The following is a 27,289-nucleotide window of genomic DNA, read 5'->3' on the forward strand; positions in this document are numbered from 1 at the left end:
TAGAGAGGAACAGAGGAAAGAGTCTTGCCAATCAGGATCCTAGACTTGCACTGTCTGTGCTCTCCAGCCCAGATGCTAGGTGTGTCTGTCTTGGTAGCACATCAGTGACTGCAGAAGACACGTCCTGAAAGCAGCCAAGGCCTACAACAGATCTGTTCTCACAACTTGGCCATGGCAGTTGGGGAGGATACTTAGTGAAACTCCGGTGCCCTACAGCCTTGCTTTTCGGTGCCCACCCAGCCACTAGAAGAAGCAGGAAGCAGAGGAGTGTTGTAGGTGCTGGGGCATAGGTGTCACGACCCCCTTCTCCCGGGCTCCATACTTGAGTTGGCGGGGCTCACAGTCCAGGCCTGGTAGCAGCAGCCGGGCTGCCTGCCGGATATCCCCACTGTCCACGGTCAGGCTGCGGCGGTGTTCTGCATAGGTGATAGCCACCCTCATCCACTCCATCAGTGGTGGAAGCAGCATGAAGGGCCTGTGGGGGAGCAGAGAGAGGTCAGGGCTGGGTGCGGGGCTCCATGCACACGGAATAGGGCCCCTCAGCACGTGGTCTCAGGAAGTAGCTACAAAGGCTGGCCGCTCCATAACTGCCGGGCTGTCCTCAGCCATCAGGAGACTTGTGATCACAGAGACTCCAGTTTGCCCTTGTACTCCATGGCAACCCTGTCATGGGTCAGGAGGAATTTCCATCACGGGAACTGGCAGGAATTGAGGGCTCTTCAGTGGCCAATGAAAGATGTTCACCAACACGTGTAATTGGGATGCTTGACCATCCCAAGACTTCATCTGAGCACCGGATTTTTCTATGGGCAGAAGTGGAACACAGCTGGACATATGCCCTATATAAAGACCCAGGCCCCACACCCAGCTTTGCGACAGGAACTGTCACTCATCACCCCATAGCACCTCCAGAGGAAGCCCCAACAAACCCCTAAACAGACTAGCCAGACAGGAGCTTCAAGGTGCTTCTGTGGCAGAAATTATTCTGTTGTTCTGGATCTGTCCCTACAGAAGCACATCTCAGTTTAGGTGATTTAACTGGTCCACAGATGTCAGACGGGGTATGAGGAAACCAGAGATCAGTAAAGTCTCACTGTCCTTGGTCTCCAGAGCAGGTCCCAGTGCTGGTTGACACCTGCCATCAACCACAGCTGCCCGGCAGAGTTTGAGAGTCACCTGCTGTGGTAGTGTGAATGTAGTTGACTCCCATAATCTCATAGGGGATGGCACTATTAGGAGGTGTGGCTTTGTTGGAGTGGGTATGGTCTTGTTAGAGGAAGTGTGTCACTGTGGGGGTGGGCTCTGAGGTTTCCTGTGCTCAGGGTAGCGCCCAGTGTCTCAGTCAACTTTCTGGAGCACTCTCAGCTATTCCCCAGCACCACGACTGCCTGCGCGTTGCCATGTTCCCCACCATGATGATAATAAGTTGAACCTCTGAAACTGTATGTGAGCCACCCCAATTGAATGTTTTCTTTATAAGAGTTGCCGTGGTCATGGTGACTCTTCACAGGAACAGAACCCTGACTGAGACACCTGCTCATTCTCGGCCCCTCATGGGCTCTCACTTCTGCTTGGCTAGCCTCTCTTTATCCTTCAAGGCACAGAGCCAATACTGCCTTTCTCCACCCAACCTCTCCAGGACCCCTAGAACTCTCCTCCAGGATGGCGTGTGTCCCTTCATGTGGACTGGCCTAAGGGCAGGAACAATGCCTTTATCATATCTGTATTCACCCAGCCAGGGACTTGACCCAACAGCTTTTCAATAAATGTTTCTTGATGGAGTAAAGCTACGGATTAGCACCTGAAACTTAGCATAACATATGCAGATTTTTACTTGGACCAAGTTAGGTCTCTGCTCAGAAATAACGACATTTGGAGCCACGTGTGGTGGCATACACCTATAAACCCAGCACTTGGGAGAGGGAGGCAGGAAGATCAGGAGTTCAAAGCCACCCTTGGCTATAAAGTGAGTCTGAAGCTAGCTATAGGAATCCTTTTCTTAAAAACAACGACATGTCCCATTTTCAAGTGTATGAAATTGATTAATGTAGGAGGTGGGGAACTTGTGTAATCTAGGAAGGAAAAACCATCATTCATGAATTATCACTGCAAGATTATAAACTTTCATTTGAAATCTCCTCAAATTTCTGTGAATTCTCCGATTCTTGCATTACAGAGCTGGAGGCCAGCACAGGGGACACCTACTTAAACTACTAGCACTAGAGACAGATGGCTCATTCTTTTCTATTGTAGCTAAAAGCACAGCAAAGAGCCAGAGTGTAGTCATTAAACCTCCTTGTGTGTGTGTAATAGGGTCTCACTGTGTAGCCCAGGCTGGCCTCTAACTTGCATTTCTCCTAAATTTTGGGATTGCAGGCATAACCAAGATTAGTTATGCTATTAAACCTCTATGTGGGCATTTCCCAGTTCCTCTAAGGCATGTTCCATGGGGACCCACAAGGCCTACTCAGGTGGTACCCTCACTCATCCTCCCCCCACACCCTCGTGCCCCACCGAGCTCACTAGATGCAGTAGAGATAGCCTCAGAAATTGTATACTGAGGAAAGCTCATTCAGCCTCCAATTGCATCACCCTGATTAGATACCAGAATGTTGGAAACTACATTTCCCAGACTCCTTTGCAACTAAGGTTCTAGATGCAAACCCAGTTTTATAAGTAAGCTCTTGTTTTATAAGATCCAGGAAGTGACAGGAGGCAGAGGCTACCTTTGTGTCTCTACTGTTTTTGCCAACAGATCAGGTGATAAAAAGCACAAAGTCGTATTTATTCTCTCTTCCTATAGAACATTCTTATGTCCGGGCCCTATTTCTCTTGTGTGCTAGAGGCAGAGACAACAGTGGTGAAAACAACAGACTCATGATCCCAGGTTCAGTCCTAACCCATAAATGCTCAAACCCAGCACCTGAGGCTGTGGACATAGTCCTAACAGGTGAGCTCCATGTTGTCTGCAACCCTGGTCTAGACTCTGCTCCCTAAGTCTTTTCTGTGGTTTGGTTAGCATCTAATTCCCTGTATTAATCCCCATCCTATTTAAAATACCTAAAGTGATTTCTGTTTCCTGAATTGAACACTGATTAAATACTCTAGAAATCTAAATTATCCCTCTGCCTCTAGGGTAGTGAGTGCCTTGTCTCCAAGCGGAGCTGACATGCCAACAACCAACCTCTTCAGACCAAGGATGGTTTACCCAACCCCCACCCCTACCTGTGGTCCGTGGGCAGGTAAAATGCTAAGCAATTCATGGGTTTTCTTGGTTACATCCTTTTCCTGGGCTGGGATTTCCAGGATGCTATTTTCTTTCTACTAATTCGTCCTACCCACTGGGCAGGAGGAGAAAAGCAGGCTGCATTATGGGATATTCTGGAAAATCCCTACAAAAACTCTCCAGTCTCCACAGCTGTGTCGGAGCTTCAGTGTGGAGGAGTGGGGCCAAGGGTAACTGATTGTGTGTCTTCCCCAGTGTCTCTTCCCACAGCTGAGGTTGGCTGACAGCCCCTTGTACAGAAATACAGTTGGCTGCAGGGCCGGGTGGGAGCCCCACAGGCTGAGGAAAGCCCCTCCATGCCACCCGCCCTCCTGCTGAAATAACACTGGATCCGATACCTTAGAGTAGCCATTCTTGGATATTTTTGCTCTCAAGTCTCTTTCTATATTCCAAAAAGTTACTGAAACCCTCAAAAAGCTTGCATTGGTCTTATTCTGTGATACCAACAAAAACTAAAGCAGAGAAAATGCCGAAACACAAACGCACACAAGCATTCCACAAGCCACCGCAGTGACAAGATCATGTCAGAAAGCCTCTAGAAACTGCCTTGTACACTGCAAAAAAATGAAATTTAAAAGCAAACATCACATTCTTTTGCAAACAGATTTGACTCCTAGCAAGTGTCTTTGGAGCTCCAGGGGTTCCATCCCTGGGCACGATTTGAGCACTTCTACCTCAGAAGATCACACCAGGTATCTCTTCCCCCTTCCCCCCCCCATACAAAGCCCTGAAAGCCTGGCTAGTCAGAACTTGCTGTATAGACCATGGTGGCATTAAATTCACGGAAACCCGTCTCCCTCTGCTTCTTGAATGCTGGCTTAAAAGTACATGCCAGCTTAGGTTTTATTGTCAACTTGACATAACCTAGAGTCAGTTGGGAAGAAAGAATCTCAACTGAGGAATTTCCCAGATCAGACTGGCCTGTGGCCACGGCTGTGAGAGAATGTCTTGGTCACCGATTGATGTGGGGGAACCTAGGTCACTGTGGACAACACCATTCCTAGGCAGGTAAGTCTGGACAACCTACCAAAGAAGCCCACAGAGGAGGAGGTGTAAGCCATGTTCTTCCATAGTTCCTGGGTTCTGTCCTGCCTACTCTCAATGACAAGCTGTGGCCTCTAAGATGACACAAACACTTTCCTCCTCTAAGTTCCTTGGTCAGAACATTTTATTCACTAACAGAAAAGGCAACTAGTGGGGCTGGAGAGACGGCTCAGAGGTTAAGAGCATTGCCTACTCTTCCAAAGGTCCTGAGTTCAATTCCCAGCAACCACATGGTGGCTCACAACCATCTGTAACAGGGTCTGTTGCCCTCTTCTGGCCTGCAGACATACAGACAGAATATTGTATACATAATAAATAAATATTTAAAAAAAAAGAAAAGGCAACTGGTATAGTGTCTGAGGGCAACAATGCCCAGGGCCGGTGGGCAGCAGCAGGCACAGGCCGGACCCCTGTCCTGGTGGCACACAGTCCTGTGAACCCTGAAATAGCACAGGGCTTGCACATTCGCTTCTGTATCTTTAAGGGCAGCATCCTCGCCAGAAGAAAGTTCTAGTGGCACAAGCACAACTGGCTATGGACCCTCAGGCAGGGCACTGTCTTCTATGGGCCTGGCTTTTTATTAAAGAAGGGGTTAGCTTAATGTTTATACATTTTCTTCCATGGTGAGAAGGCTTCTCCCTGAACTGCAGACTCTTCATGGCAGTACCTCCCTACAGCCCAGACAGAATACATGGTTCTGGAGGGAAACTGGCTGGCTAGGAGCAGGTGTCTTCACCAATCAAAACTCTGACCCTGGATGGTAGCTTCACCTCTTCTACTCACAATTGCCATCTGAGCAAAATGGGTCTAAATTATAGGAGTGCTTCCCAAGACAGCTGTAAGTATGTACACAAAGTGCTTAGCAGAAGAACACTGGGAACATGGTATATTCTCTATAAACACTAACTAGTCTTACCGCTTTAGTATCTGTTGATAGAGAAAACATAATAGAAAAACACAGGCCATAGGAATCTGGCTCTATTAAATGCCTCAGCCCCAGCCTTCTTCCAGGCCAGCTGACTCGCTGCCTTCTCCCCGCCAGCAAGCATAAACACGTAAGCCTGCAGGCAGACGGCCCACTATCCACTCCAGCCCAGCTCATAAAACAGAGCAAACAAATGCAACCACTATGTTGAGAGGGAGCTACAAACTTTCTGGGGGCACAAACTCTTGGCCTTGGCAATGAAGAAATTGCACAGGAGAAGAGGTGGCTACAAGAAGCACAGTCCTAGAGGCTGGCAGGTCACTGACGTGTGGCAGTGGGGCATTACTTTAAGGGATCTGCAGCCCCCAGCACACCCTGCACACAGTCTGCTGCTGCTGTGATGAACAGTGACCTAACACTGGCTTCTTACTGCAGCTGTCTGTGGGCATAGAAGGCCAGTTGTGGCTACAGAATGAGTGTGAGCCACGTGGGACCTATCTCAAACATAACCAACAAACAGAACTGGCGCGATGGCTCAGCAGGTATAGGTGCTTGTCACCAAACCTGACATCTAGATTCAATCCCCACACACACTGGAGAAGAAGAGGATTTGCTACCAAGAGTTGTCTTCTGACCTTCACACACATGAAGTGGCACCCCCTACCCTCAAGTAAATACATGGATGCAATAAAAACACTAAACAAACAATACAAAACTACCGGGCTGAGGGTGGAGCTCAGAAGGAGAAGTGCTTGCCTTGAGTTTGCTGAGGCCTTAAGTTTAACCCCCAGCACAGCAAAACAAACAAACAAAGAGAACAAGTTACTATCTGGGGAGAGTTCATAAAACACATCAGTGAAAAGGGGTTTTTTTTCCGTATGTGACCCTAGACAATTCCTCTCACTGCTAGAGGAGAAAGGCGAGAACCCTCCCTGAGGTCACGCAGCTGACATCAGAAATAGGGATACAGACTCCGTGTCTCTCATGACCCCACTTCTCACTTCTATGCTACTGGGGAGCCTGGCTGTGCCCATCCAACGCTCTCATGAGGCCCTTCAGCAGGACTCTGCAAAAGTTGTCTCATTCTTTCTCTCTTTCTGTCTCTCTGTCTCTCTGTCTCTCTGTCTCTCTGTCTCTCTCTCTCTCTCACACACACACACACACACACACACACACACACACACACACACATACATACAATAAGCTTCTTAAGGCCTTGATTTTAAGAGATCCCTGCAGCCTGGAGAGAAAAAAAGCCTACCCTCCCCCCACCATGTGTGATTTATTAGAATGACAGTCCTGTAGGTGGCATCTTAACATGGAACAGGAAACGCCTCCAATTTCTAGCTCAAAGCAGGCTCTGTTCTTTCTTGAGGTGGGAAGGGACTTTGGACATGAGACAGGTTGGCAAGTGGGCACTGGCCAATATCCATAGGCCATGTAGTCCAGACCCTGGGCAGGAGAAAAGTCTTGTGACTCTGTCCCCAACCTGGTTTGTTGAGGCATGCACGCCTCTGAAAGAGGAGAACTGGAGACATGGACAAGATGTGCCTTTTGGCCAAGGCTATAAGACCAGGCTTCAGCTTCACCTTGAGGAAGCTGGGCCAGGGTTTTACTGTATGTAGGGGCATGCCAGCCAATGGGCCCAGAGGTCAGAGGCAGGGACAGCAGTTTTGGGCTTACATACTAGGGACATCTCTGCATCATCTTTAAGTGATGCCTTACCCAGCCTGAGAGCACCCTGGAGCTTAAGAGAGGAGGAGCCAAAAAGCCTGAGAGCTGAGGCAGGGGGCTGCTACTGTGGTTTCTGGTATCAGATCTCAGTTTCTCCAGCTTGGCTCCACCTTCAGTAGGAGGCACAGGAGACCTGTGGGGCTGCTCGGGTGGGTTCCCCTGTCCACGGATCTCACTGGGAAGCTGCCATCCATCTTGCCATCTGGGCAGGCAGGGAGCAGGGCAGAAATGTGGCAAAGACTGCCAAATTTTTCCACCAAGTGACGATTCCACAGACAGAGACATCTCTGGAAGGACTGGGGTTGGCTCTGGAGCACCAGCCCGAGGCCCTTTTTCTGGTTTCCCTAAGTCTTCCAGAGCTGCTGTGGCCCCAAACCAAGCCAAACGCCCATGTAGAATAAAGCTAACATTGTCCTACTGAAGTCAGATTCCACCCCAGCACAAAGGAAGCGATTCTAGTTCGCCTCACATCTTGGACTAATTATTTTCCTAGAATTGCTTGGTAAACCAGGATGGTTTGGCTCAGCCGAGAGTGAGAGCTAAGCATGTTTCTCTCCCTGGACCCCCGGGCCCGTGTCCCCCTGGCTGAGCCTGGCTGTCCCAGAACATTCGGCTGATCTTAGCAGAATCTCTGGAATCAGGTGACTTCTGTTGAAAGTGGGGCTTTGGCTTTCTGGGGGTGGGGACAAAACAGTTTCTTATTAAAACTCATCTGGTACAAATTAGAGGCCCTGGAAGAGGCTTGCTAGATACGCTACACATGTGATGATTTCTAGGTTTTTGTTGTTCTGTTAGTGCTTGGGATTGAACTCAGGTCCTGGCACATGGTAAACACATGCTCCACCACTGAGTTACACTCCAGCCCTCTCGGGTACTAGGTTCTGTTTGTTGCTTATTTTTCAGATGAGGTCTTATTAGGTAGCCAGAGCTGACCCCGAGTTCACATAGATCAGATGATCAGGTTACTTCATACTTGCTCCTTCCTGTCTCTGCCTCTCATGTTCTGGGACTACAGGTGTGCATGCCCTGTTTCCCCCCACTTGCTATATGGTTGCCAGGCTGGTCTTGAACCCAGGGCTCAAGTGACTCGTGTGCATCTGTCTCCAGAATAGATGGGATTAGGGTGGGCTGCCTTGACAGTCCGAATGTGAACGTTGATATCAATTCAAACATGGCCTAGTCATGATGAGCTACGTCCTCTGCTGGCTTCTTGTTAGTGGTTGCTCTTGACGTCTCAGTGGAGTCTGTCAGCAGTGGAACGTGCAGTCAGTGTGACAATGGGGACATGCGGATGAGCAGAGGATCACTAAAGAATAATGTTTACAGAACAGGCAGTGAGCCACTGGCATTATTATTATTAATTATTATTATTATCATTATTATTTTGAGACAGGGTTTTTCTGTGTAACAGTCCTGGCTGTTCTGGAGCTCTCTTTGTAGACCAGACTGGACTCAAACTCAATGAGATCTAGCTGCCTCTCTCTCCCAATTGCTGGGATTAAAAGCATGTGCCACCATTGCCTGGTGTCACTGGCATTTCCCCTCCATCTATGGATTAATCCTCACAGCTACCCTATGAAGTAGGTGCTATTACTATTAGCGTGTGCACTTACACATGGGCAAACTGAGGCCCTGTGTCATTCACAGAGCAGTGGCAGAACCAGGGCATGAGCCAGTGCGGTATGAACCAGGAAGTTTACACCCATCCGAGGTCCTACTCAGAACATATTTCACTACTGCACAGATTTGTCCTTTAGCACTGTTTAGTGTTTTTGTTTTACTTTAATTTTTAAAAATTATTTGTGTCTGTGTGTGTACATGCATGCTCATGCATGTGGATACTAGCACTTATGGGAGTCAGTTGTTTCTATCATGTGGGTCCTAGGTCATCACTCTTGGATGCAATGCCTCTACTTCCTAAGCCATCTTTCTGCCCCCTCCCCCTGCTTAACCCTTTGATAAGGAGTCACCATGCAGTCTAGGCTAATCTGGAGCTAACTATGCAGACTAAGCAGGTCGTCACCACTCCTGCCTCTACTTCCCCAGGTAGTGGTACGTGCTACCATGTCTGGCTGATTTAGGATGTGCTAATTAAGGACACTTTAAACTCTGGGATAAGGAAACCACACACCCATCCAATCACCATGCTTGTCACTTTCAGCTCAGTCCTCAACAAATGTTTATTATTCAGTTTTTTATTTAAGATCAGCTTTTAGGGTTCTAGCCATGGTACCACACATCTGTAGTTCCAGAACTTGGAAGGTAGAGGTAAGAGAATCATGCTTTGATGGCCAGCCTGGGCTACAGAGTAAGTTCAAGACCAGACTGTATCTCAAGACTCAAGAACACAAAACAAAACCAAGAATAAAATAGTCCCTACATCAATGCATTTTTGACTAGGGATATTTTTAACTAATGATGACTCTACCAAGATGTGACCTATTTCACAATGAGAGGCATCTTTACTATGCTTCCCAATCTGGACCACTTTTGAGAGAGAGAGGGGAAGTGCTAACATGCATGCAGCCTTGGGTCATGATGGAAAGAACACAACTACCTGCACTTGGCAGCGGGCCTTGACCCCTGGTGACATCGTAGGTGGGTGAGGAGGTCTAGGTGTCCATGGAGCCTGCGCAGGCCACCGCCACACTCTTTCCAGACAGCAGGGAAGACCTTAAACCTTCCAAGTCAAGGCTATGAGACCCATTCTCAGGCCAGCACTTCTTGGCATCGCTGCATTGAGAGTGGCGACTGGTCCAGCAGGCTGGAGTATCACTGCCTCCCACACACACTGGGTTGTTGCACTGTGACAGCAAGCCTCTTTCACCTCCTTTATGGGGTGGCTCTCTTGGACAACATGCCAGAGACACTTTCTCTTTCCACACTTGCATGCAATAGCTGACTAAAGACCACATGTTCTACACACCTAACAGCTAGATAGGAGGGGTCTTTTTCTTTTTCTTTTATTTTTTTAATCTTTTTATTTTATGTGCATGGGTGTGAAGGTGTCAGATCCCTGGAACTGGATTTTCAGACAGTTGTGAGCTGCCATGTGGGTGCTGGGAATTGAACCTGGGTCCTTTGGAAGAGCAGTCAGTGCTCTTAAACGCTGAGCCATTTCTCCAGCCCCCAAAGCGGGGTCTTCTGACAGGAGCAGGCACTCTTCTCTCTTATGGGCACTTGCCACCATTCACTGGCTTCTGCCAGCAAGGAGCCTCTCAGGATCTTGGGACTCAGCTGTCCTGAGGGCAACATCATTTATCCCACAGACATCTACCTGCTGGGCAGGGGAGCATGGTGGAGTCTTTGGGCTAGACCCTTGAAATGGGTCCTTCTCTTCAAATGTAGCTGAGTGAAATCAGATCACATCTGCTTACCATATCACCTGCAGTCTAGAGCAGAAAGGTGACCACTTGAGAGTGTTACATATAGAGCTTCTAGGAACTTCTGCGAGACAAGGCATGTTGAACTTGAGGTAGACAGAGATGAACATGTGTATGGAGGAATTCCTGATAAGGAACTACTGGCGCTATGGCTAGGGATGGGGTCTTGTGGATGGTGGCATGTGTTCCAACACAGCCAGGGAACGAGGAAGAAAAGGCAAGCTCCTAGCTCCTTTATACACCTACAGCCCAGCTGGAGCTGGTGAACACTCTGGCATGTACTTCTGAACTGCACACCAACCGAGGCCATTTGCATATTACTTCTGATCCTTTGGTTGCTTGCTATGTTTGTCATCAGTTCATGCCTGACAAACAGTGTGCAAGCCAAAGCACACGATTCAAGTCACTTAGTAGGCAACCATAACTGGCCTGGCCCTCAGAAAACGTAAGTGTGCTGGGGTCTCTCATGGTGACCAGCTGCCACACAGGGCACACCGAGAAGTAGAAGATGTCAAGGCTTTTCATCCCCAGTCTGCCCAGACCCCAGCTCTGTACTCACGGTCTTGCCAAGCTCTGCACTTGACCTCAAACTGGAAGCTGGATACCAGCGTCTCAAAGGGTGCACCCCAGGCTCAAGAAGGATTAAAAACCCCATTCCAAAACTACATATAGTAAACAGGGCAAATGGAAGGGGCAGGGCAAGCCACAGCCAGCTGAGAGGCTGCTGGTCCCAGTTGTGTGGGAAGGAATAAATCTAAGAAGATTCCTGGCAGGCAAGTGAGGGCAAGCCAGAAACCAGCCTGCTCTGGCTCCTGATCTGCCAAAAGTCCAAGCCTGCTCTCATCCCCAGGATCTGAACCATCTCCAGCTTGGCCTCGGAAGCACCTCAAGAAAGCAGAATCAGTTCCCTTGAGAGCTGGGACTTCCCCACATGGAGGCACTCTCAGGAACCCTGCAGACAAAAGGGATTGTAGCTGCGTATGTTAAAAAAAAAAAAACCCTCTGGAAATGAATGAAACCCTGAGCTGGGTAGTTCCCAGTCTTCAGTTCTGTGAAGACTGGCAGTTCAAACAATGGGACAGGAAGTCACAGGCAACGGGCAGCCTGCAGGGGCACTTGTCAGAGGCCTGGCCAGGATCCTGTCCTGTCCCTATACTCTATTATCTGGCACTGCCACTTTCTTTGTCTGCCCCAAATCCCTGGCTTACTCCTCGGATGTTGGCAGATGCCCACATTTAGGCTGGCCACCCAGAGCTATCAAACTCAAGTCTGATGGGAAGCAGTTGAGAGCCAGCCACCCATGTCACAGTGGGTGGGAGAGGAGCTGGTGGAGAGGCAGGAGTCTTGCCAGCTTGGTCCTGGGAGGGCAATGGATTCACCACCATACATACCGAGGAGCCATTGGTTTATCATAATCAGAATTCCTGGCCTGAGCTCCACTCTTCCTCTTCCTAGCTGAGACCTTGGGCATGTCTGGGTACTCTTCAGGACCTCAGTCTGTTTATCTATAAATGGGAACAAGAGTAACTTCTTCCAAGAGCTCCAGGCAAGAGACTGTTAGTTGTGTAAAATGCTTCAGAGATGCTACATAAAATCCCTTAATATTCTCTAGACATGTTGCGTCCTGGGCTGCCATTAGAACTGACTGCTGACTCCTCTGGAGTTGTGGGTAAGAAGAGGGAAGGAGAGGCTGGAGCAACACATTCTGCTATGCTGAATTCCTGCTTCTCACAAAAACAATAATCAAATCAGCTCCCATTGCTCCTAGATACGCAGAGGCAGTAGGTCACACACAGGTCACAGCAGTCCAACCTTAGTAAGCAGGAGGCCAGGCGCATAACCCACCATGACTGTTGGAAAGTAACCCATAGTTTGGGTGGTCAGAGAAAATCCAGGCTGTAGAGGATTTTAAATCCTTGGGTTGCAGTTTGTAATACATTTGAGTCTCTACAACTGACAAAACACTTTAGTTCCAAACAACTCTCACCTAAGTCCTTTGGGACATCTGGTCTACCTCATCCTCTTTGTCCCTCACCAGGTTTCTTTCCTACTGTTGGTATTGGGTTACAAGAAAGTGAAGACAGGAACTGAAGAGCAAGGTACACAAACAAAGGGGAGAAAATTCATACCTTGAGTAGACATGACTTTTAAGCTCACCGATGTTTTGGGTTTATCTGAATTAAATATGATTTAGCTATTTTAATCCTTCTATAAGTTTATGATGATGACATCTGTACAGATATTAGCAACTGCCACATTTGGGGAGCTTATTGTGTGGCAAGCTCTTTATGTATTACCTTATTTGATCCCTATAAATTCTTTTTAGAAGTAGGTCAAGTCATTTCCATTTCAAGTAAGGGTTTGGTGTAGGAAATCAAACCACTTGCTTACAGTCACATAACTGGTAAATGGTAAAGGAGAACCCCTTTGCCCTAACTTCACAGACCCTAACCATTAGGTGCTACTGACTATTTGCTAAATGAAGACAATATTTAACTGCCTGCTGTATTTCAAGGACTGTTCAGTGTGCTAAGGACACCACAGAAACAAGGAAGACTCTTAGCGCTTACATTTTCAAGGGGTGAGAAAAGGCAGGATAAGTAGATTAACACCTAAACAAGGTCATTTCAAATAGAAAAAGAAGGGGGAGAGGTGACAAGGAATGGCTTGGGTGGGAGGGACAGCTCTGTGTGCTCTGAAAACTAGACACCAGTCCTTTCAGAGGTTACTGGAAATGCCAAGTGGGGGAACGTGGAAGTGATACTTAATTCACTCAATAGCTATTATTTCATTTACTTCCATTTTGGGTAAACAGATGGAAATTTAATGCACAAAAAGCGGGAAGAGTCAGGGAGAAAAGAGCTTAACGTTGCAAATCTTCTTGAAGTGGTATTTAAGGGAATCACAAGTCAGTAGCATGAAGCTCCCATCGCCATCATCTCTATTATTTGGTAAGAAAACACTTTAGCAAGCTGAGCAAAAGATTAACGAGCCACTTAGACTCGACACTCTGAACATCAATCGGTGGGTGCTTCCGATTTATTTAGAGTATTTTTGTGAACATCATCGCCCTTCTGCATCTGGAACAGAACAAAGGAAATAGATGACTGTCCTCACCGTGGGGCTCGCTTGTGTAAAGGTCATGTCCCCAGAACAAGGGGAGCTACCTAAAGAAGCAGGCCTGGAGTTCCATTTTACCAGGAACAGAGGAAGAAGGGCCGAGCCAGACTCTCAAGATACCTCTGAGCATGTGCTCGCCAATGGGAAACTACTGACCACAGCTTGACACTGGAGCACTTGCTAATCAGCAGTTGGTAAAGACTGGGTGGTGGTGGGGTGGGTGGTGGTGGATCTATCTAAGTTTGTGTTTGTAAAGTGTGAATTCACTTCTGTCCTGATATATATACCTGGAAATACCAGAAGTTCTGTGACTTTGGTTGCCCAAGCCATGCCACCTTTCTGATTTTCTGTGGCTGTCTTTTGAGGTCTAGGTCTACTCTTCAGAGACTCTCCTGAACGTGATAATGAAGACGTCAGACACATTGCGTACTGGACACTAGTCTAGGTGCTTTATACATATTAGTCCTTGAGCATCCCGAGGTTGCTAAGCAGCAAGGAGGCACAAAGATGAAGTGACAGGCATGCGGCCATCTGGTTAGGGGATCTGAAGCAAGGCAGGCTCTGAGCCAGAGGGCCGACCTAACACACTGCCACAACAATGAGCTTCCTCTCACAGTTTGATGGCTGAAGGTTCAGCTCAAAAAAGTATATCCCTGAACCTAAGCTTATTCTTTGGATAGTGCTATACCACCTGAGTGAAGACTGAATGACACCAGGCCTTGCTTCCATCTTAGCTCAGACACTCTTAGTTTAGGGTCTGACATACTGGGAGGGTATCTCCCTGGAGGGTATCTCCTCTACAGAGAGGTGCTGTGTAGAGCTGGGGGAAGGAGGAAAGGATCTGAGTCAGGGCTCAAGGCTTGAGCAAACAGACTGGTAGTGATTCATTATAATTGCCACCCCTTTCTCCCCTGGCCTTGCCTTTTCAGGGTCCTGGGCTCTGGTGCACAGGACTGGTCACCCTATGTCAATCTGGCCCCTCTGGACCTTTAGCTCTGTGTCTTCTTCCATTCTCGATGCTTGGTGACATCTTCTAATAACTTGCTGGCGAGAGACCTGTTCTCTTGCTCCCCTGAATGTCTACACAGTCATCCTTCTCATTCCTCAGGACAGTTACAGTCTGGGCTGCCACTCCAGCTGGCCAGCCCTCTGCCTCCAGACACCACCACCATCGAGGAGCACACTGGGCCAGATGGCTGCCCAGCCTCCTCCTGGCCTCAGGGGAGGGAGGCACAGACTCCTGGACCTCTGACAGGAGCATCTTTCTGAGCTCAGTCCCGGCAGTGACACACCCCGCAGGGCAGCAGCTGTGACTGATCCTGGGTTCTAGGCCCTGTGCCGTGACACAGAGCTACCAGAGAGCAAGGCATCCTGGGAGGGCACAGGGATGGAGAGCTCCCAAGGGTAACAAGTGGGGGCTCGGTAGAGGATAGGCAGGTGAGTCTAGAGGGCACTGGAGGAGGCAGACCTGAAATTGGGGCCCACTCATGACATCACGGGCCAGGGAGAAGAGCTATAAGCAGCACTGTGAAAAGCCAAGGGCCTGGGGCTCAGAAATTTAATTTTAATTCTCATCTAGCCATGCACCACTCGGGCCTATGCCTGGTACACCACCCTCCTGATAAATTATGGGCATAAGAAACAGAAATAGCTAGAAATGCTCTTTACAAGAAAGATCACAATCTCTCTCTCTCTCTCTCTCTCTCTCTCTCTCTCTCTCTCTCTCTCTCTCTGTGTGTGTGTGTGTGTGTGTGTGTGTGTGTTCGTTCCGTCTAGTATAGAGTTACTTTCCCCCTGTCAGGCAGGCTAAGTGGTTGGAACTCAGGCCTCTGCCCTAGAGTGTGAACACTATTCCTGCTATTCCTGGACTCTGCCCAATTCACAGAATGAGACTGTCTTCTCATTCCTTTCAATGGTGCCCTGCCCTGATAGCCATCCTAAGCTCCTGCTGTTTGTGGGACTCCCTTCCCAAGCACAGAACACCCAGGTCTGGGGGAAGGTTGCCTTACAGAGATACAGAGGCCCCCTTGAACAGTACAGGCTCAGCAGGGAACGTCACATTGTGTATGTTGTGTGCCCTTGGTCTCCAGGGCTGTGGATATGCAAGGCTCCTCACTAGAAGGAATCATGGTATATTTCTTATGAACAAAATAGAGAAGACTTGAACAGACATACTACCAGACCCAGGCCACAGAAATGAGCCCCTTAGGTGTGAGGTAGTGAATGAGGTCACTTAATCCCCAAGAGACCTGGACAGCCATTCATCCTCACAGAAGGCCTTCAGGTCAGACATTCACTGGCACACCAGGTCTCACAGGCGCTGTTCAGTTTGGGATGAGTGCTTCTGAGGTGAAGCAGGAAAAGGAAGGACCTCACAGACTGAAACAGTAGAGTCAGGGGAGTATTCTGAGCTTGCAAAGCAAATGTCCTGGAACCCTGGCAAATTCTAGTTACCACAGAGGGGCAAATTTTCCTCAACACTTTGGTGGGGATGTTAGGTTAGTAGAGCATCAAACACCTACGAGGCACCCAGATCACCAAGGCCTCTAGGGTCTGTCCTGTCTAAGAAAAGTCTGAGGCACAGCAGGGCCTGCATCAGCAGAGGGGGCCCAGGCCACAGAAGCTGTTTGTCTGGATATCTTCTGGGGGTCCGCTTGTCAGTATTAAGATTTGAAAGTTTTAGATTTTACTGCCCCCACAGTGGTGGCTCCAATTTCTTATCAATCTAATACTTGTCTGAAATGATTCATGGAAAAATATCTTTGTGACCAGTAGACTTGTGGTGTAGAGTGTGGTTTCTAGATAATTGGTATCTAAATACATACACGTGTGTACAGTGCTATTCAAACTCGGTGGCCACCACCACATGCAGATAATGGACTCCTGCCATAGGGAAGCCTGCTGTGGCAGCTATGAGCATGGGGGGAGGGGCACTTGAGGGGCCAAGTCGGATGCTGCTGTCAAAAAAATGCTGGGGTTGGGGTGGCGGGCCACAGTCTGAGGGTAGAGCAGCCCAGTCCAGTCCAGGGCAACAGGCCTAGTTCACCTTCTCCAAGCTGGCTTTGCTGGGGCCCGGCTCCAGGCCTCACACCTCTCAAGAACCTTACCAAACAGCAAGGAAGTCTCCTCCTCTTCTCTCTCTAATGCAGTTTGCCTAGCCCTTGTTCTTCCCCAGCCAACTTTTGCAACCGCAACACTTTCTCCACAAAACAGAAACAGCTGGGGTGCAGGGCCTGCGATCTGGCTCCACCCCCCACTGCATGGGCCTGACTTTCAGAATCCCTTGGGTTTCAGCTGCAGCCTCGTTTTGGGCCTCCCTCAGCCTTCCAGAGAAATAAACTGATGTTGACATCATAATGGTATCAGTAATAGTAATAAGGATGGCAGCATTTATTCCTCTTATTACTCAAGTGTGTGTGTGCCCGGCCACTATCATGTTACGTGTCTTCCAGTTACAGGCTTTTATGGCATGGTGGTTATGAGCACAGCCGCTAAGGCCTTGGCTAGTCATTGAGTCTCTCTGTGCTTCCATGTCTCATGTATAAAACGAGTACCTCCTTCCTGGATGTGAAAGACACGAACACACTGCCATAAAGTGCTCAGCATCGTGTCTGAGCACTGGCTGCCTTCCTGGAATCTGTTCACAGTCTTCTTTACCGCTGCTGTGTTCACAGCAGAGGATATGGAGCGATGTGAGCTGGAGAACCTTGCACAAAGGTCTCAAGGTTAATGAATGTAATGTCAGTGTCTTTATTTGTATCCAGGCCACCTGGTCCACAGCACTGCAAGTCTGCTCCAAACACTGCTGTACATCCACAGGAGTACCAATGCTTCCAACCAGAGCATGGAAATACACCTTAGTGTGTGTGCTGTGTGACTGCAGAGGTCCTGGAGAAGGGGACCTTGCTGTAGAACAGGCTGATGTTCCCTGAAGACAACAGAGGCAGCTGGGAAAGGCCACGGGCCACCTTCCTTCTTGGGGCCCTTTCCCTGTCCTGGGCTCTCTTGGGTAGCAGTAAGTACAAACAGGGTTTCCAAAGGCAAGTGAGGGTTTTTCCCATGAAGGAGAACACAGCTTCAAGCTCACAGGAAGGTACATGCAGCATATACAGTTAATTGGGTATATATACTAAATATATACATATACATGTACACTACACATTTGTTTTAGGGGGATAGGTCTCTCTACAGAGCCATGGCTGTCTTAGAACTCACTATGTAGACCAGGCTGGCCTCAAACTCATAGAGATCCACCTGCCTTCGTCTCCTGAGTGCTGGGATTAAAGATATGCACCATCATGTCCAGATTATTTGGGTTATATTTTTAAGAGATTTATTTATTAAAACTTTTAGGCTTTTTAAAATTATCTTAAGTGTTTTGCATATATATATATGCATGCGCGTGTGTGTGTGTCACACACATGCTTGGTGCTAGCAGAGGTCAGAAGAGCCCACCAGACCCCCTGAGACTGGAATTATAGATAGTTATGAATGGTTGTGAGCTGTTATGTGGGTGGGAATCAAACTCAGATCCTCGGGAAGAGAGCGGCAGTGCTCTTAACCACTGAGCCATTTTCCAGTTCTGCTGTATTATTTTTTAAAAATCCTTTAGGAAAAAGGTTTCCAAAGAGTAGGCCTCTGAGGACCTACAACTAGAGCCCTGTCGTCCAGCTTATGTGAACACTCAGGCATCCCTTTCTCAAGCCCTCGTTGGGTCACCCTTGGAAGTCTACAACCTGTAGATGTGTTCAACTTAGAAAGGGCTGGGGCTCTGGAGATCACAAAAACCTGCCAGGGCCCCTAAGAAACAAGTAGCTAGGGCAAAACAAACCCAAGATTCCTTATAACAGTGGCACTGCCATCAAAAGAGGTGACAGCTACCACTGATGGAGGGCCAAAGTGTCTGCTCACTCAGCCCCACTGCCACCTTTCCAGATCAGCAAAGATGTCTCGTTTTGTAGCAGAAACCGAGTTTCAAAGAGCCTAGCTAGTACACGTTAAGCTAACCAATTCCACGTGGAGGCTAAAGCCCACTTCCTAACCTCAATGACCCCTGAAAGCATCTGCCCTGGGTAAAGAAATATCACATTATACATGGGCCTTCATCTGCCTGAGCACAAAAGCCTCCCCTCACACATGTTGGCTAGCACCAGGCTTCTTGCCCGGTCAGCAGGTCAATATGCTCTTGCGAGCATTCCCTACTTGGTGCTTGGGCAAGACTGATACCTACCGTTCATTGTTCAGGGTCATTCTTGGGGGGTCCAGGTTGGGGTTCTCCATGGACTCCATCTGTGGACACCTCAGGAAGTAGTAGAGTGTGTGAAGAGCATCAGGGGACCATGTGATGGGCTGTGGTGGCTGGCGGGCCTGGCGAGCGGGGCTGGTGCCGGGGCACAGGGGGTGGCGCCCTTGCATGTGATGCATGGCTCGCGAGACCAAGTCACCTGGAGAGGGGAAGGGGAAGAGGCCAGAGTCTGAGTTCCCAGCCCACATTCTCCTCGGGTGGCAGCACCCTTCGCTCAGCGTAATTACTGTTTACCCCAGAGTCAACAGGCTGAGGAGGAGACTGTCACCTAGACCACAATAGCAATTTGGTTTCCCTTTCTTTCCCAGTCTTGCCTTAGCAGCTGATTTACAAGCCCTTGGCAGAGCTGACTCCTCCAGAACTTATGCTAATGTGGTTTCCTTTTCAACATCTCTACTCTCTCTACCGCCCAGGGGCCTTCCCTCAGTTCTCTGACCATGGGAACCAGCCAAGCACAGGCTCTGGAGTCTCTCCTATGTTATCATGTGCAAAACCCGGGGATGATAAAGGCTGCCATCATCCACTGAACACTCAACTATACACAGAGGATGCAACTCCTTAGAAATAGAAGTCAGCTTACTCCCTACAGTGCTAAGGATCAAGTATATCGCCACGTTTAAATGAAGGCATTGAGACTTATCTGCTGAACATATACAAACTTATGTGTACATAAGTTATGAGCCTATAGTACAGTACATGGGCTGTGTCAACTAGTTGATTCTAAAACCCATGAACTTCACGTGCTATGGGCTGTAGCCTGCCTTACTGGAATCTGTGGGGTCATAGGTCCCCATATCCTGTGTTGTGTTTCTGTCTTAGTCTTTTCAACATCCTACCAGCCCCTGACAGGAAATGTTCCATCATTGTGTGAGGCCACAATGCTGAGAAAGGATGGTCTGAAACAGCCCCAAGCACCTGCAGGCACCCCTGTTCTGGGACGAGTGGCGCCTCTGTGTTCTCTAGGCCTGAGAACTCAGAGCAGACTGCCACAGATGGCCCATCCCACAGGAAGCCTTAGAAACCCAGCTAACGCCGGAGTAGCAGAAGCGACCAGGTTCTGACTGTGCCTACAACTAGCTTCAGATCAGCAATGCCAATGCGTTACTTTATCTGGTCAGCCTCCATCAGTCAGCTTACGGGTGTCTGGTCCTGCATTTTCTGTGTTCCCAGAGCCCCGCAGTCTCCCATACACAGGTGTTCAGAAATGCCTGATGAGTAAATGGAGCAGTCTTGTGCATGAATTTCATTTCAACAATCTCATTTCGAGGCTTGACTTAGGCATACTGGTTGCCACATTTTCCCAGTACAGTGTCAGTGACTGGGTTCAAGCAGGGATAAATGAACAGAATTGGAACACCCCACCTCAAGGAGCCCTCCGTGTATTATCTCCAACCAAGATGGACACAAAAGACACAAAGAATCCCTCCTCGTCCTTTTCAGTCCTCAAATTACAGTTAGCTGCCTTGGGCCTTGGGCCAATTCCAGGGTGAAAAGGGTGGTGACAATGTGATCCTGATACTGGCTACATCCAGCAACTCTTGATTGTCTTGGTCCAGGGCAAATCCTTCGGTGATTTTAATATTCAGTCAGGTTTAAAGATCATCCCCAAGAAACCTGATCAGAGCCCAGACTCCAGAGTCTAATACTTGTGGCTTCAGACTGAAGGTCAGTTACTGCTAGTCTGTGTATCCTAAGTAAAGCTCCGAGCCTCAGTTTCCTCATCTGTGAAATGGAGATGCTAGCACAGATCAGTTTTGAGGAGTCAAAGGAATAATAAGGAACCAAGTACTCAGTAAAGCTGAGGTTAACACATCTTTGACAGCCTCCACCACCATTCCTCCATCTTTCCTGAACCCCTGGGGTTCTCACAGAACCACTGCTCACACACAAACACTGCCCCATATTTCCCAAGAGAGGAGGAATCTGGTCCTGCAACACCAGCTCCTGGGTGGCAGAAACTGGCATCAAAAGCAGCAGGAGGCTGCTCCTCCAGCCGTCAGTACCAGCTAAGTTGGTGGCAAAAAGCCGAAACCTGGCTCCTCATTCTCTAGGTCTAAATGTCATAACAGTTGATGAACCACAGGGCTACGAGAAATCAAAGTGTCTGAGATAGCATCAAAGAGAGGTTGTGTTGAAATACCATTCCGAAGGATGGACAAGGTGAGGCCATTAGCGTTAATTATTTTTATTGTTGTTTTATTGTTATTGGTGCAGCACCCTTTGGCAGCATATTTCTAGCCAGAACGCAGGCAGGAGATGCAGGACAGCAAGGGAAACTGCCTCTGGAGTTTCCTTTAAGGGAAAACAGGACACGGGGGCTCAGAGGTTCAGAGAAACCATGGAGGCAGAAGAGAGGTAGCCAGCTTCCTCAATCTAAATCCTTGCTAAGGCCAGCTTTTCTCCAAGATCAAGGGATGGATGATGCAGATAACTCAGACAGGACTTTTGGGAAAGCTTAGGCAGCTTCGTCAATGGCCAACGCCACGGCTCACCTTGGAGCCTCTCCTTGGGTGATTTTTAGCTTCTGTCATTTTCTATGTTTTAAGCTTTATGATAGACATAAAACACAGGTAAAAATCTCATCTGATCTTTAGACCCACCTTGGAAGGGGGTATTTATTCCCAGGAGTGCAAGGATGGCCACAGCTGCAAGCTAGCACGGAAGCTGGCGAGGACCGTACCTGGGGCTCACCTCCCCCACCAGCTGTGGAGGGTCGCATCCATAGCACACGGAGTGCGACCTGTGAGCTGGGGCAGGCCACTCACTGGTACTGGCTATAGACCTGTTAACAGCTCACAGGTTAACTCTAGAAATGAAGAGAGACTTTGTAAAAAGATACCTGTGGCTCATTTGGTAGAGTGCCTGCCTAGCATGCCCAAAACCCAGGGTTTGATCTTCTGCCTGGGCATGATAGGACATGCCTACAATCCCACTTAGGAGACAAAGGGAGAAGAATCAGGAGTTCATCAGCTGTACTAGAGTGTTTGAAGTCAGCCTGGGCTACATGAGACCTTGTCTCAGGAAAGAAGAAAAGAAAGAAGAGCAAAAAAAAAAAAAAGAAAAAAAAAAGATATCCATAGCAATTTGACAGTAATTTTGTGTTTATCTAAGAATAATTTTTAAAAATCAGCCTTTCATTTTACACATCTTATTTCATTTTTTTCTAGCTACCCATCTTTAGGGTATTTTGCAAAGTTTTAATCTGTAATTGAGGGCACACATATCTGTGGTCCCTTGGCACAGCTCATTCCCGAAGCCTTGAGGTGACTGGGCTGGGCCCTTGCACAGGTGGACGCTTGGTGCTTTTGGAGCATCCCTGTATTGTACTTGAGAATCAACTGATCCCAAGCTCAATGAAACCTTGGCCCCATGCCCAGAAACACCCACCAGGCATGGGAAAACAAGCCCTTGCCGCTTACTAACCATGGAAGACTTGATTAGAGGTGCTACAGGTTTCGTGCAGCTCATTCCAGCCCTCATTATGAGCCATCAAATAAAAACAGCAGGCAAGAGAGTCTGGAATATAGCACCGTCTTCAAAATAAGGCCTTAAACATCTGGCCACCCTTAAACAGAAGGGCTTTGCTTCCTGCCCATTCTTTCTCTTTAAAACCCTCATGGGTACAGAGGGTGAGAGAAAAATCTGAGGGCCAGGGCTCTCCAGGCAGCTAGACCTGTTACAAGAATGGATCTTCCAAACTTAGCAGGCCAGCTGGTCCTGGGCTAGGCACGGAGAGTTAACACATGGAAAGTCCAGGGTAAATTCTACATCCACGGTGCTCAGTGCCAAGTATCACTAGCCTCATTAAGGTCTTTAGTCTCTGAAACAAAATTAAAATATGTGCCTCCACCTTTTCCCCTCCCTTGCAGAGTAGGTTAGCAAAACCTTCGGTTTCAGAGGGAGGGACCAGGCAGTGTGGCCTGTGACACAGCCTGTTCTGCTGTCTCTCAGAAGGCGCACTGGGGATGTTGTTTCTCGGTATCCTAAGGAGTGGCCAGGCCAGGCCAGATACCAAGCCCAGGAGAGTTTCAGGAGACAGACTGGGCGGGACAGACCTCATCCCTTCGAATGCGCCTGTGGACTTTCACTCCGTGCACACAGAGAGCACCAGGTGCTGTTATCTGTGCTGGGGAACGTTGCGTGCTGGAGAAACGCAGTAGGCAAAAGTGAGCAAGGCCCTGTCCTTGTGGCACTAACAACTTCTAGTCAGAATGGAAAACTAAATTCCTTAGGAGTAAATACCTAGGTTTCCAGCGGTGGCTTGTGCTCTGGATGGAATGGAGGCTGAGGATGAGAACTGGAGCAAGAGCAAGGGGCTTCGAGAGGCTCGAATGACTTAGTGCCAGAGCCCAGTTACTGCCCCCTCCCCCGTCAGGCCCCATCCTTACTCAGCTCTGAGATGCTGCCCACACATGTGGCCAGGAGAGACTGCTCCAATGTCCGCAGCTCCAGCTGAGCATAGGCATCGGCTCGCTCGTCGTGGCCCAGGGACCCACTGTTGTAGGGACTGAAGTAGGCCGGGAGGGAGAGGACACCTGTGGGAGGAACAAGACACACACAGAGGTCACACTGAGAGCGGAGAGAAACTCTGCAGAGCAGACCCCAGCTTCAGCGCCCTACCCTGTCCTGACAGAGCAGAGTCATAGGACAAGCCTCCCCCGAGCCTTGGGAAGGTGGGTCTTTCCTCTGCTTGGTGCCCTGGGGTCACAATGAGAGAAAAGTGGATCTCTTTGGCGAAGGTTTTACCCACATGTAGACAGAATTTGGAATTGTCAAGAAACTAGGCTATAGACTCGGGCCCTACATTGAGCATTTACAGCAAGCTTTGACTGGGCCAGAGTGCTCCTTTGTTTAGGGTTCTGGGGTGACACTGAGCCCCAGCTTTGTTTGGTCAGTTCAGGTGAGCACCGCTCCTGCAGAGGCCAGCTGCCTGCAGAGTCCTCTCACTTCTCCAGCAAGCCATCTCTCCTTTCAGCCCAGGAGGCCGAGCCACCACTGGGGAGGGATACTGCCCTCCCTACTTTACGAAGGGGACTGTCCCAGCCCCTGGCCAAGGCCAATTTATGTTTCTCATTAGCATTCAACAACAGGGTAGAGATTTCAAATCCATCCCAGGGGATGCCAGCTTGTAAATCTCTCCAGCTTGCAGCTTTAGCATGTACCAGCAATGCAGAACCTGTGGCGCGGAGATGCCCACCGCATGCAGAAATTCCTATGTTTTACCCACATGTAGAAATTCCTAGGGCAGGAATTTCCAAATTCTGGGAGCCATTGCTTCTCTGGTGGACCGTTCAAACTTCTGCCTAGTATTTGTTTATGTATTGTTAAAAAAAAAACTTCATAGAAATCTAGCCATTCACTTTGGAGGTGAAATCTAAAATTTCCTGAGAAAACTAGAGAGTTTTTAGCATGTGGGCAAGACCGAGTTAGAGTCCCCTCTCTGGCATGCAGGGAGGTGACAAGGGTATGCAGCAGCAGGGGGTGGTTAGGATAGGCTCTGGAGTTCATAACCACTGGCTGACATGTGACTAGCCACGTGATCTTGGGCAGGCCACATGGTCTCTCTGCTGACAAGAGACAAGTGGTGGGAGACCATAAATCATTCTCAGGTAGGTTTCAGATCCAGTTAAGATGGTCCTAGAAGGTGTACACTTGTCCCCTGGGTGTCCAGAGTTAGTGACCACACCACCAAGGCTCACACTGCCCCTGTGAATGGCTCTTGTGCATGAGAACACAGCTGGGTAACGCTAGGCCCTTTGACTTATGCATGCTCCCCCCTGAGCCTGTGACATTTCTCTCTTGTGGGACAAAGGCACACGGGCAGTCTTTCTCTAGCCTGGGCCCTTCCTGGCGCATCTCTGTGGATCATCCTGCAGGTGCAAGTGACAGGTCTGTCAATCCATCCTCCTTGGTACCAGAGTAACTGAGGCTAATCCTCTCTGGGCCCTTACCCCCATCACAGTAAGAATTAGCTCCATAAGGCTGGAACCAAAGCCTTCCTCAAATATTTATTTCCACAGGAGGAGAAAGAGCACGTGACTGGATGACTCTTAACCCTTGCCAGGATCCTGGTCCCTAAAACAGAAATTCTAATTGCTGGGTCAAACACATTAGGACGAGTTGGCCTCTGAGTATTAAAATGAGTTGAACAAAAGAAGAGAAAGCTACCCAAGTGCAGCTACAGCCCCAGCGGCCGGGGTGGGGGTGGGGCTCCTGAGGCACCCTAGTGCGGTCCAGCACCTCCTCCGTCTCCCTTCCCACTGACAGAAACAGCACTGGGGACATGTGGATCACATCTGCAGGGCTTAAGGCAAGGGCACAGGAAATTCAGCTGACTTGTCAAAGGCCTCCCAGTGAGAAATTTTATGTCACTAGATCTGGCAGCAGGGGCGGGCAACTCCGCTAGTAACTTCCTATTTTGTCAGTTGTCAGCCATCCAAAGGGGCTGAATACGGTGGCAAAAGTCATTAGGAAGCTGTTATTAATAATAATCAGAATCACAGCTTTGAAGAGACTCTTCCCTATCTATTCTATAATTTATTCTTTCATCAAGGAAAACAATGAAGACAGGACTAAAGCTGACTTTAAAATATTTTTGTGTGTTCACAGAACGTGCGTACCGGGCACATGTAAAGGACACGGGCTTGAGTGTCCGTGCAGACTCAGGTCAGAGGCAGCCACACAAGCGCCCTGCTCTACCACCCCCCACCTTATCCCCCTGACACACGCGCTCTCACCTAGCCTGGAGTTATACTGGTAACCAGAGAGCCCCAGTGACCCCCTTGGGTTACAGGTCCATTTGCAGCCACATTCAGTTATTCTGGTCTGAGGTTTCAAACACAGGCCCTGACGCCTGCTCAGCAAGGACTCTGACCCATGGAGCCGTCTCTCTAGTTCCCACCGCAGCCGACTTCCTAAGTTTTCTGCATCAGGCATTGTGAGAGCAGCTCCCATATTATTTCCCCGAGTCCCTCAGACTTCACGAGGTGCTATGCTCGCCCTTCTTACAGATGACAGATGCAGGCAGGACGATGGTCACAGAGGTTACCAGAAACTGAAAATGGAGCTGCTACAACTTGAAGCTCATCACTGAAGAGCTTCTTAGCTGCTGAAATGAAATGGTATTTTAATTTTGATCACCTTGCCCATTCATATCAGTGATTCTCAACCTTCCTAATGCTGCGACCCTTTAATACAGTTCCTCATGTAGTGGTGACCCCCAATCACAAAACTATTTTCATTGCTACTTCATAACTGTAATGTTGATGTCGTTATGAATCATAATGTAAATAACTGTGTCTTCTGATGGCCTTAGGTGAATGAACAGCACTGTGTGGAGGTCAGAGAACAACCCTGGATATCAGTCCTCAAGCTCTTCCACACCTTTTGTCTGAGTCAGGGTTTCTCTCTGGATTGAGCTTTGCCCTGCAGGCCAGGTATGTGGCCCCCAAGCTCCCAGGGCTCTGCCTAGTCTGCTTCCTCCCTGCCATCATCACTGGGATCACAAGCCCACAGAGAGCTATGTTCTTCCACCAGTCAGGGTTTCTCATGGCCGCCCCATCCTTGAATCTTGGAACCCCTGGCTTTGCAAAGCTGCAGCCTCCTGCTCCTCTTCCACTCTTTCCGATAGTACTGCATTCACTCAGTTGCAAAGGAAGAGATATCTGAGCATCCTCCATTCTCTCCTTCCATGCCACCAACTGACCACTAGGCCTTACTGCTTTAACCACTCAATATTTCAAAATTGGCCACTGCCCTGCCCTTACTCTGGCCTTCGCTGCCCTCAGTCTGCAGCTCTCCCAAGCCTCCTCATTGCCCCTAAGGAAGAAATCCAAGTGCGTTTGTCCAGGGAAGACTAGACAGTGTCTTTCCTTCCTTGTCTGAGACACAGGGGTGAGGAGTAACTCTGCTAGTCAAGTGGCAAAGCTCCCAACATGTCCCCGGATGTCAGCAGTCGGGAAGCCCAGCACACTAGACTGTGACTTCTCTGAGCTAAGTTTCAGTGCTGTTTTCTCAGGTGACTGCAGTTCATAGGTGGGGGTGGGAACAACCCATTTTCTTCCTATCAGATTCCTTACTAGTGCCCAGAGAGGGTGGTGTTGTGGTAGGTGGAAAACTCCACCCTAAAGCCTGGGAACCCGCTTTCTCACAAGGAGGCGACACCCAGGAATTAACCCTGGTTTCTGCTTGCAGAGGCGCAGTCTCTCCTGAGCACATGCCATTCCAGGAGCGGAAGGGCAGCACACCTTGCTGGCAAACCACAAGTTTAGTTCAAATGAACAGAGGATGATTTCAACTGCTTCTCTGAAATATAGGACCGATTTGAAGGCACCTCAAGTCCTCTCTAGCACTTGAGTGGACCCCTCAAGCACTCCCCACTTTTGCCATTCTAGTACTTAACTGCTAACTGGTCAGCAGTGACAATAAACAGAACTGGTGAGTGCTGGTTTCTCTGTGTTCATTTCACAGTCATCGCAGCATGTGTGTGTGTG

The 27,289-nt window shown here is 48.8% G+C and overlaps 1 protein-coding gene across 1 annotated transcript in view; it reads right to left on the reverse strand.

Moving 5' to 3' along the window:
- The window catches only part of Abtb2 (ankyrin repeat and BTB domain containing 2), a 158,216-nt gene that overhangs the window by 16,717 nt on the left and 114,210 nt on the right, over positions 1 to 27,289 (reverse strand). The window contains exons 2-4 of the mRNA XM_013352758.2: positions 23,186 to 23,332; positions 18,723 to 18,936; positions 323 to 475 (exon numbers count right to left, since the gene is read on the reverse strand). Of these exons, the coding sequence (XP_013208212.2) occupies positions 323 to 475; positions 18,723 to 18,936; positions 23,186 to 23,332 (514 nt within the window). The remainder of the gene's footprint in view (positions 1 to 322; positions 476 to 18,722; positions 18,937 to 23,185; positions 23,333 to 27,289) is intronic.

Source organism: Microtus ochrogaster (genome assembly GCF_000317375.1).
Source record: "Microtus ochrogaster isolate Prairie Vole_2 chromosome 14 unlocalized genomic scaffold, MicOch1.0 chr14_random_1, whole genome shotgun sequence".
Taxonomy (NCBI): Eukaryota; Metazoa; Chordata; class Mammalia; order Rodentia; family Cricetidae; genus Microtus; species Microtus ochrogaster.